We start from the raw sequence: 12,395 nt of genomic DNA, 5'->3' as shown, positions 1-12,395 counted from the left end.
AAATATCATAGATAAACCTTAGAAAGTTTTTTTTAAAGTAATGTCAATCAACCATTTCGAAAATGAGACAAAACAAAGCAAAATTACCTTCATGGACTGTAATGCCACAATTGTCACACTGAATTATTTCATCAGCATCCTCACTATTATCTCCAAGACAAACACAGCAAATCAGAATATGGTCCATTTTTTGAGAACTCCAGTTTTGACTCTTCTCAAGAATCAGCGAGTCCTAGATATTGAAATATTAAAATATATATCAGAAAATCATGTTTAAATTAAAAGATGTTAGCAGTAAATAAAATTCTCACCTTAAATTATTTAAAACATTTTATATGCATTTTCAAAATTATGCCACATTCGCCATTATTTTAGTATACCCCTTTGTCCAAGGGCCTTCAAACCACCCTTCCCCTAATTTTTTCACTTTTCTGCAAGTCTTATTTTCTCTTTCTTCTAGGACATGAAAAAGCCAGCACACTACTAACAACTCTTCACTTGCTTTGCCGTTCTAGATTATGGTTGGACACTTTTAACTAGGAGAAGGGAAAAAAATAAGGCAATTAATTATTAACCCTATATTTGGATTTAAAAAGAAGACACACATGGCTCCTACTCTTTCGAAGTTTATAATCCTGCCTAGAACAGACAAGACACATATATAAAAAACAGAAAGAAATCAATTCCAAAATAACTTATATATATATATGTATATGATGGCATTGTACAGACTGCACTCCTTAAGTGCTGGGAAATTTAGATGTTCCAGGATCATCAAATCACTGAGTGATAGATCCACGAGAGCCTGCATAGGGCTACCTATTTATACAAGCAGAGTAAACCATCTAAAAGAGAATGCAGACTGACTGGTTGCTATGAGTCAGAAGATTTACTCTATTTGGCAGAATTGCTAAGTTTATATCAAGAAATATTTAGTGGAAACCGGTAATAAAGGCAAATAGTTATAAAAGGAGAAAGACATAATAAATATAAAAATAAAATTTCAAAAAAGGGAAGAATCTGCTTTAATTTAAACTTTCTGCATTATAAATTTAAACTTTAAATGACAAATTAAGATAATGATTCTCACCATATTTAATTAACATTACAAATAATAAAAGATGACATGAGTCTATATATATTCATTTAAGAATCTAACTATATTCAGAAACAAAATTAATAAATTAGTTCCATACCACACATTCAGTAAATATTTGTTTCAATTACTACTTTTCTCTCTTTAAAACACAGCCAATACCCAAAAGTAACATTTAGATCCTTCATTTCTATAGCAATTTGTAAATGGCATTTGAATGACACTTAAACATCACCATAAAATTCTTTCAATATCTTTTCTGTAATCTACATTTAAAACCAACTGATTTGTAAAACAAACAGAAAAGAATGCAGAAGTCAAGAAGGAGGCAATTTCATTTCTCCTGAGAATTCTAATACTTTAGTTTTACATTTTGCTCCTCTTTGTTACAAAATCAAAAACAAATAATTTGAGGGTTTTGGACATAACTAGCAAATAAAGATAAAAACTTCCTGAAAAAATTAAAAACACATGTATTTTATAGTACTTTGGTACCGTAAGCAAAGCAAAAATATGCCCAGATTTTCATACCATTAGCCATGCTTCAAATGTAACAGCATTTGAACCAAAGCCAAGCATTTTTTTGGTTCCACTCTCAATTCTGAATAGCTGTTGAACCTCAAAGCTACGGTTTTCTCAAGCTGTATTTTCTCCTCTGTAAAATGGGGTTGATAAATGTAATACCTACCTCATGAGGCTGCCATGAGAATTAAAAAGAATGTTCCTGGGACACAATATGCACTCAATAAATGTTCATGCTCTTTCTCCTTTCCTCTGCACATCTTATAGGTACCTCAAGAAGAGAAATATGATGCAGACCCTAAATTATACTAAGGAATCTTAATTAGAATTCCAAAAGAAAAGTTAAACCTCAGTGAGCACTGTTACTTCAAGTATTTTCCCCATGGTATATTTTAAAAAGACTTTTTATTCATAATATACCATAACCAAGTTTAACAAAATTCAGCCTAGGAAAAGACCTAGCAACAACCTGAGTTTGATGATTCAGAGACCACTCATGTTTATGGGCTCTGTCATCAATTCTCCAGAATAATTATAACTAATCAGCCCTTGAAAAAAAATTGACCCACATGGGAGATCAGTAAATTTCTATGAACCAGAAAATTTAAGCTTAAATGGGCAGTTTTAATTCCTCAACTTTCCTATTTTTCATACTGTTTTCTCAGTAAAACAGTAAATTTCTATATCTCTACCCAACTTTCTCTCTACAGGTTACCATTTAGAAACAGAGTAAACAAATTATTGCTATTTCTGGCCCATCACTGAAGACTTTTCCTTCAAATGTAATGCAAAGAGAAAGAAATGGAGAAACCTACAGCCCTACTATTACTCAATGGCAGGGAGACATCCTTTCATAGTTGTTTCAATGGGAAAATTTAAATATCACACTCTCTTACATTAATTATAGTTCTCTTTAACACATAAAGTGTGTATTTAAGCACAACTGTGATTAAAAAAAAGGCCAATTTATTTTCACATTTTGTTAGCTCATTTCTGAAGAGGTATATCATCTTTCAAGTTTCCAAAGAAAATAGTCAAGCTAAAGTTTTAACCACCAAATATATTTAAAAATATGGTTTTTACATAAAAACAAATCAAGAAAGTAGATTTTGAATGGCAAGAGAGTACCCACCTGGAAATAACTTTACTATTATGGCATAATTATATCGAATCTAATGTAATTATAAGAAGAGTAATTGTAATTACTCTTGTATTACTTGTATTCTTGTATTACTGATGTAATAATAAATCAGCGTTTACTTAGAGAGAATTATTTCATTTTTCCCCTTGAGACTTAAAATTTACAACCCAAAAATAACAGAATGATAATAATGTCCAATGCTCTCCACAGCTATATAATACATTTAGGGTACATTCAGTTTCACATAAATGACTATAAATGATATATACCACAGGTTAAATTCTAAGTTATCTGTGTGTTTAACAAAAGGAAATTCCAGTTCTTGTGATGTAAAACAGAACTGAAGAAATCCAATTTGTCCTAAAGATGAATAAAAAGTAAACCAAGAGGAGAACCTAAGATGGCGGCTAGGAGAGACACGGCAAAAAAACATCTCCGTGAAAAATACTAGATAAAAGCCAGAAAGTGACCCAGAACACCAGTTTCAGCGATGCACCAGCTGGACAAGATCTGCTAAATCCACAGGGACCGTGCACTTGGTGAAACCGGGAGTCTGCATTCTGAAACAAGTGAGTAAGCCGCTGCATATCTGGCAGCCACACTGCAGTGTGGGGAAACCAAGGGTTGGCATTTGGAGGTGGACTAGTTCTTTTTTTAAAAAAACCCAAAAGTGGCTGCAGATACAGCTGCGAGAACCGCAAAGTGAAGCGTAGCAGGAATGGCTGTGGAAACGCCTCAATATCTGGCATGGATGACAGCCTTTCGCGCACCTGCTGCTAAATGCCTCAGAGCGAGGAATGAAGAGGTGAGCCAAAAGGGGAAAAAACCACGCCCCTTGCAGCCATATTCCCAACAGGCCGGGAACACTCCTGCCCGGTGCCAGGGCCACAGCCCAGAGCCGCCAAAGAAACCCAGTGTTAAGAGGGGTGTTTCCAGCGGCACGCGCCAGTGTCGGGCATGGACAATAGCCTTTCACATACCCACAACTAATTTTCCTAGAGCTGGGAAAGTAGAGCCATGCGAAAAGGGGGAAATTGGCACACCCCATGCAGCCATCCATACAGCAGGGTGGGAATGCACCTACACAGCCCGGTGGCCTAGAACTTCCCTTGACGGATGGCACACACTTGTGACATAGCACAACTTTCCCTCAGCAGAGGCCCTAGAAGGGCATGGCTTGGAAGAGGGAACCACTCGGAAATCCCAGGGACATAACACCAATACCAAGGACTTGCGGGTCAGCAGCAGAGTCAATCTGTGGAAAGTCTGAAATGAAAGTTTAGACTCTTGGAACAGCCTTAAATCTCCAGGGACACCTGGGAGGTTTGATTATTAAAGCTGCCCTCCCTCCCTAACCGCTCAGACACATGCCCCAAATTGAGGGCGGACAGCACCAGCAACACACCCAAACTTGGTGCACCAACTGGACCTCACAAGAATCAGACCCCCACACACCACAAAGACAATGTCGGGGAGAACCGACTTGAGGGGAATAGGTCACTTGCAGATGCCATCTGCTGGTTAGTTAGAGAAAGTGTACGCCACAAAGATGTAGATCTGACAAATTAGAGATTTGTTTTTGAATAATCCTACACATCCTAAAAGAACCCTATCAGGTAAAGCAAATGCCAAGAGGACAAAAAAACAACAGAAAATTTTAATGCATATGATAAAACCAGAAGATATGGATAACCCAAACCCAAACACCCAAATCGAAAGATCAGAGGAGACACAGTACTTGGAGCAATTAATCAAAGAACTAAAGACAAACAATGAGAGCATGGCACAGGATATAAAGGACATGAAGAAGAGCATGGCACAGGATATAAAGGACGTGAAAAAGACCCTGGAAGAGCATAAAGAAGAAATTGCAAGAGTAAATAAAAAATACAGATGATCTTATGGAAATAAAAGAAACTGTTGACCAAATTAAAAAGATTCTGGATACTCATAATACAAGACTAGTGGAAGCTGAACAATGAATCAGTGACCTCGAGGACCACAGAACGGAAAATGAAAGAACAAAAGAAAGAATGGGGAAAAAAATCAAAAAAAATTGAAATGGACCTCAGGGATATGACAGATAAAATAAAACATCCAAATATAAGACTTCCAGAAGAGGAAGAGAAGGGTAAAGGTCTAGGAAGAATATTCAAAGAAATTGTTGGGGAAAACTTCCTAAACCTTCTACACAATATAAATACACAAAGCATAAATGCCCAGTGAATTCCAAATAGAATAAATCCAAATAAACCCACTCCAAGACATATTCTGATCAGACTGTCAAATACTGAAGAGAAGGAGCAAGTTCTGAAAGCAGCAAGAGAAAAGCAATTCATCACATACAAAGGAAACAATATAAGACTAAGTAGTGACTACTCAGTGGCCACCACGGAGGCAAAAAGACAGTGGCATCACATATTTAAAATTCTGAGTGAGAAAAATTTCCAACCAAGAATACTTTATCCAGCAAAGCACTCCTTCAAATTTCAGGGAGAGTTTAAATTTTTCACAGACAAATAAATGCTGAGAGATTTTCCTAATAAAAGTCCTGCCCTGCTTCAGATACTAAAGGATGCCCTACAGACAGAGAAACAAAGAAAGGAGAGAGAGAGATGGAGAAAGGTTCAGTACTAAAGAGATTCAATATTGGGTCAATAAAGGACATTAAGAGGGAGGGGGGAAAAATAGATCTGACAAACATAAACCAAAGGATAGGATGGCTGATTCAAGAAATGCCTTCACAGTAATAACATTGAATGTAAATGGATTAAACTCCCCAATTAAAAGATACAGATTGGCAGAATGGATCGAAAAATAGGAACCATCAACATGTTGCATACAGGAGACTCATCTCAGACACAGGGACACAAAGAAATTGAAAGTGAAAGGATGGAAAAAATATTTCATGCAAGCTACAGCCAAAAGAAAGCAGGAGTAGCAAAATTAATCTCAGTTAAAACAGACTTTAAATGTAAGGATGTTAGGAGAGACAAAGAAGGCCACTACACACTAATAAAAGGGGCAATCCAACAAGAAGAAATAACAATCATAAATGTTTATGCACCCAATCATGGTGCCACAAAATACATGAGACAAATACTGGCAAAACTAAAGGATGCAAGGGATGTTTCCACAATAATTGTGGGAGACTTCAACACATCACTCTCTCCTATAGATAGATCAACCAGACAGAAGACCAATAAGGAAACTGAAAACCTAAGCAATCGGATAAATAAATTGGATTTAACAGACATATACAGAACATCACATCCCAAATCACTAGGATACACATTCTTTTCTAGTGATCACAGAACTTTCTCCAGAATAGACCAGATGCTGGGACATAAAACAAGCCTCAATAAATTTTAAAAAATTGAAATTATTCAAAGGACATTCTCTGACCACAATGGAATACAATTAGAAGTCAATAACCATTGGAGACTTAGAAAATTCACAAACACCTGGAGGTTAAAGAACACACTCCTAAAATAAATGGTTTATAATGTAGAATGTAGGGGAACTAGCGATATAGAGCAATTAATGAAGGGGGAACGATAACCCAATAAGAACAGATCAGCTATCGTGGGTAAATTTAATGTTCTGGGAATGCCCAGGAATGACTATGGTTTGTTAATTTCTGATGGGTATGGTAGGAACAAGTTCACAGAAATGTTGCTATATTAGGTTATTTTCTTGAGGTAGAGTAGAAACATGTTGGAAGTAAAATAATTATTTTAGGTTAGTTGTCTTTTTTTACTCCCTTATTATGGTTTGTTTAAAATGTTTTTTTATCGTATATCTTTTATTAAAAAAAATTTTATATAGTTAATTAAAAAAAGAGTTAATTAAGAGTTAATGACAATCAATGCAATATATGATACTGGAGTGGATCTAAGCACAGAGGAGAAAAGCTCAAAGGGGGCATAAGGAAAAACTGAACATAGAATTTAAGCTTTATATCCATATTAATTTTCTTGAATTAACTGCAGTTAAGTTAATGACATAAGTGAATATCCTTGTTCATAGGAAATGTAAATGGAAGTGTTATGAGTTCAAGGAGTATGATATATGCAACCTGCTCTCAAATGTTCAGAAGATGATAAATGGATAGATAGATAATTGATAGAAAGATAACAGATATAGTTGAAAGAAAGAGAGAGGGGGGAGGGAGGGAGGAAGTGAGGGATGGAGGGAGGAAGGAAGGAGAAAGAAAGGTACTGAAAAGGTAGCAAAATGTAAAATTGGTAGATACGGATATCTGGGGGTGGGGGGGTGTTGGAGTTCTCTGTATGAGATTTGTATTATATCTGCAACTGTCCTATATGTTTGAAATTATTTCAAAATAAAAATTAAAAAAAAAGTAAAGCAAGAAATATGACAATAATTCTTCCTCTCAGTTTTTGAAGATTAAACTTTCAAGAATTTCAAGCAATTTTTGTACACTGTTACATAACTGAATTTTTAGAACTTAGAACAATTTGTTTTATTTTGAAATGTGCAAAAAAGCAACTGATAAACAAGTCAGAAGCCCCCAGGAGGCTATAAATTTTGACAAAACTGTTACATTGTAATTAGCAAGAATTGCATGACAATTGCCATTTCTTAACATGGCAAGACATCTAAACTACTGAACATAACAAAGCCTCTTATTTAAAAAATTTCTACCAAGTAAAGAATATAACACAGGTATAAAACAGTAATTCAAAAATACCCAAACTGGCTCAATACTAAATATTCTTTATGAGAAAAGAGCAGCTTTTCCTTTTACCAAAAAGTAAAATTTTTAAAACTCAGAATATAAAAAATTTCCATCTGAAAATTTCTATTGACACGATTTTCTGTCATTTATCAATTCTCATCCAAAATTCTACTTTCAAAGTCTTGAAAATAGACTCAGTCTCTGAAAATCCTACACAGCCCTCCCCAAAAAAATTCATTTCACAAGACTTAAGAGCAAAAAACCTTGGAAAAACTCAAAAGTTTCAAGAAAAAAGGTTGAAAAAGACATATAACCTATTCAAAGGGAATTATTCAGAATCCAAAAGATTCCAGAAAACCACTGACAGAGGCAGGTGCCCATTTGCAAATAATGGAGGTTTTCAAATGCCCAATCCTAGAGCAGCAGTTCTCAAGGTATGATCTGGGGAAATCCCTTTAAGGGGGGGGTCCTCCAGGTCAAATCTCATTTTCATAGTACTACCAAGATGTTTTTTGCCCTTTTTACTCTTTCACTCACAGGTGTACAGTGGCATTTTCCAGAAGCTGTATGATGTGTGATGGTGTCATCGATCTGATAACTTGAAAGCTTCTAGTCTTGTTTTTGAAATTTCTGTGTTTTAATTTCTGAAATGATAAGTATCAATAGATATAATCCACATAATCAATAATTGGGATCCTCCATAATTTTTAAGAAATAAGAGGAGTCTTCAATTTAAAAAGTTTGAGAACCACTGCTCTGAAGTATTTCAGGGCATGGTAAGGCCATTAAGAACAATAGTTATAAAAGAGCCCGCTATCAAAAAAAAGAGAAGTTTCAAAATTATGAAAGTTTCTGGGCATCATTTACCAAGAAATGATATGCAAAATCAATTCCCTACAAATACACTTGACATAGCAGCCAAGAAAAACATTTGCCTGCTTATAAACTAAAAATACCATAATTCCATCATGTATTTTTGGAGCCACATTTTCAGCTATCTCTACCATAAAGTGGTATTTGAAAACTTGAAGTAAGAGTAGAGAAAAATGAAACTTCAAATAAAATAATATATACACTTATTAACTATCTAATGGATACTTGACAGGATATTGGCACCTAAAATAACCCCGAAGATTAAGACACAACACTGGCCACAAAGTAATAAGGATTAACTTTAGTCATTTTTTTAACAACATCTAGATCATACGAATAGGAAACTCAGAAATACAAGATAAAATAATAATCCCAATTGATTAGGTTTTTGTTAGAAATGTACATCTAGCTTTGAGTGGCATAATTTAAGTAGAAACAGAATAATCAAAAAACTATCAAAGAGTTTGAATAATCAAGTATTGGGGAGAAAATGGTTACTAAGCTTCTAGGTAGAATACTAATCTGAAAGAAATATTTCTGCATAGGGTAGAGCAAGAAGAAAATTAACATAAATTAACACAAGAGGAGTCTGATTTAGTCACTATAAAAAGAAACTTCTTGACAACTTTATCAGGGCACTTTTCCAAGAAACGCTTTGAATCTCATTCCTGGAACATCTTTGGGACGGTTAACCTATATTTAAGGTCCCATTATTTAATAGTCTCTTTCAGTGATAAAAACGAAACAGCACAATGTGGCCTTTACGCCTATTATAAAGGTTAGTCTGCAACCTCTTAAGCAATATATTAATGAATTACAGATTATTAACAAATGGATAATTTATATATTTTACATGGCAGGTTCTTCTAAACATATGCAAGTATCCCCAACAAAGTAGCATAAATCTAATTCACAATGTTTCTGTCATTAGCCATCCTACTATTTGTGAATGTCAGCCTAACAAAAACGAAGTAAGGAAGTGATGCTGCTAACATAGATAAAGAATAAGCAGAAAAAGAGTAAGTGCTAAATGCTATAAATCAAATAGAACAATTGGATTTGCCATACCTATTTCCCTAAGTTGGCATCAGTAATAAGGAACTGCCTGTTTCATCATTATAAATACATACTATATCCCAAATGACCATTATGCTTTTCCTAAAGGTAAGAGAATTAGGATGGCATTGGAAGTAGGCAACATTTTTCATATGAAAGTGGACAACCTAGAAGTTAACTGATGTTTATTATCTAAAATATAAACTGCTGTTTCATCTTTACTGACATTCAAACCCTCAAAGACTACTATATATTATTTTGATAAGAAAACTTCCAAATTTTTAAATAAAACTAAAATAGATAATCACTCCTATGTAAAATTTTTAAGAGATGTGAAAGAACAAATAAAGCATAGGAAGGAAAATCTTTCTATAGTTTAACCTACTTAAATGAAATGTAAAAACAAAAAAAAGTATCTGGCAAAGAAGTGAATTTTAGTGACTATAAACACATTGACAGAAATGACAGACTTAATTATAGCTCTACATGTGATGTAACAGGTACATCTACATGTAAGATGACAACTCAATCTTTCTTTTAAAGAAGAACATATACATAAACACACAGACAATGAAACACAAATGTGTTTGAGTGAAGTCTTGAATGTTGCATCTCTGGGCCCAATGGATAAACCTAACTTTCGGCAGTTGTATTTCAAGTGGAAGAACTGAGCCTTTTATGTTTTATGATAATCAACAGAAATGTGGTTTGTTTTGTTTTTTTTATTTCCTTGAAGAAAGAACTTACTAAATATATGCAAATATAGTTCATATTTACTCCCACATATATAAAGCAAAGATTTAGTGGCTATTTAGGTGATAGGTACTACAACTGGTAGGGAATTAATGTTTAAATTAAATCTCTAAAAGTTTGAGACAACCATTGACCTGTTTGTTGCTCTACTCTAAAGTACACTAAAACTCTATGTAGATATGGTCATAAGTAAATTGAAAGAAAGGTGACCTTTGCTTTCATAATCCACTCAGCATTATTCAGCAGTCCTATGAGCAACGTGATAAGGGGATTGAAAGGGGAATGGAAAATTCTACTCTTTCCCAAATCTATGGATATATAAAAAAAAAATTTCTCTAAATATAGACCGTGAGCTCCTTGAGGACGGTGATTGTGAGCTCACTGAAAGCAATGACAAATAGTAGATGCTGAAAAAAGTTTGCTGACAAATTAATAAACGTTACAATTAGGGCGCTCATTCATCCCCATAGGTGTCTATAAATAGGATTTCAAGGAGGCCACTTAATATAATGAGTAGAGTGATTTAGAGAAGAATTCCCTTTTCCCCAGACAGACAGATATCATAAAAATTGGGTTGATCTACCTCATTACTCTTGCTTTGAGATAGTGTCAGGCTATCATTGGTCAGTTCCTCATCATCAGCACTGTTTCTGCTAAGAACTTTACTCCTCTTCTTCTTACAACCCCCTTCACTGGCAGGACTGCTATGATCTTCATCATTGCCTTCATCATTTTCATCCTCATCACTCCCACTTCCCTCATCTTCATCATCCTCATTGTCCCCATCACTTCCTTCTTTTTGTGAGGCAGATCTCCCCTTTCTCTTCACTACGGTAGGTCGCCAATCATTGTCATCCTCACTGTCATAGTCATCCATGTCATTCAGTTCTTCCATGGATACAAAATCCAACAGTGGTCGGTTTCGACGAAGGTTCCACTTTTTTGGCTCACTAACTTGTTCCTCTGTCGTGGCTGTCGTACTAGGGACAGAAGGAGATGTGTTAATGGCATGAGGACTTGTGGCAGGTGTGGCGGCAGCAGCAGAGACAGCCACATTATCAGAAACTGTTGCTTTTTCTTTTTCCTTCTCTCTCTCCTTCTCCCTCTCCTTCTCTTTCTCCTTTTCTTTTTCCTTCTCTTTCTCCTTTTTCTTTCTAGGTCTTTCTCCATTCTCTTCTTCTTCCTTCTTATCCATTTTAATTAACTGTTTTTCTGATGACACTACTTCTTCCTCTGCAGAATTTTTTAGCTGTTCCTCTTTTACTTTAATACCTTCATTCAGTTCTTCCTCTAAAATATTTTCTTCAGAATCACTACAGGAGCCTTCTCCACTGTCCTTTGATGGATCTTCACTTCCATTACCACTCCCTTCAGAATCTGTTGAAAATATGAGAAAAAAACCACACATATGTATATACATACACACACACACACACACACAACGCTGACAAAAATGAAACCACCAAAATTTGTGAGTAACTTGCAAAATAATATAAACAAATTTAAGTCAAAGAATGGTAGACATTCCCAACCTGATTAAATAATAAATTAATGAAGTTGGTATAATGGTTTTAGTTCAATTAGCAATACCGAAGATGAATATATATAACTCTGAATTAAAATATGTGTTAAAGAAAGGAGCACTATTTTGAGTTATAAAGTTCATGCTATATTCGGTACCCTAGAGACAATTTTCTGTCTAAAAGTATATGTGCTTCTTTTTAAATTGGGCATTTATATTTAACATACTGATAATATAAACAGACAAAACCTAGTACTGAAAGATTCACATCCAGAACGAGAAAAATCTGGCCCAAAAAACTTCATTTACTTCATTTGAGCATAGATATTTATAACAACTTATACCACATCCCTAATATATCATATTAATTTTAGGAGTACCAAGTACACAGGTGAAAGAGACAACAGCATTGGCATAGATAATGGATGCTGTAAGTGAAGAAGAGTTATCAATTTTCCTGCTTATTCTGATACTGTTCATATCATCAAGCATCACCAAAATTCCAAAAATCCTAGGCTGTAACTACTGTAGCCCCTAGAATAAAAAGAATTGATGAATTTTAAAAATTAATTCATCTCAGAAATGAGCTGAGCAGACACAGTAGTTACTGAAAAACAGCTGAGGAATTAAAGCGCTCATACAGGACCATAAGCTCTCAATCAAGTTTCTTTCATTCCTCCCTAGGACAGCCCAATCCTTCTCAGCCCAACTCTACTCAATAGCCTTCTAA

The 12,395-nt window shown here is 34.8% G+C and overlaps 1 protein-coding gene across 4 annotated transcripts in view; it reads right to left on the bottom strand.

The window, feature by feature from the left end:
- The window catches only part of PHF14 (PHD finger protein 14), a 257,760-nt gene that overhangs the window by 238,224 nt on the left and 7,141 nt on the right, over positions 1-12,395 (bottom strand). For all 4 annotated transcript variants that reach the window (XM_037836790.1, XM_037836792.1, XM_037836791.1 and 1 more), the window contains exons 3-4: positions 10,727-11,520; positions 88-232 (exon numbers count right to left, since the gene is read on the bottom strand). In XM_037836790.1, the coding sequence (XP_037692718.1) occupies positions 88-232; positions 10,727-11,520 (939 nt within the window). The remainder of the gene's footprint in view (positions 1-87; positions 233-10,726; positions 11,521-12,395) is intronic.

This window comes from Choloepus didactylus, chromosome 5, assembly GCF_015220235.1.
Source record: "Choloepus didactylus isolate mChoDid1 chromosome 5, mChoDid1.pri, whole genome shotgun sequence".
Classification (NCBI taxonomy): domain Eukaryota; kingdom Metazoa; phylum Chordata; class Mammalia; order Pilosa; family Megalonychidae; genus Choloepus; species Choloepus didactylus.
Note: the sequence above shows the minus strand (reverse complement) of the source record. Positions and strands in the feature narration are given on the sequence as shown.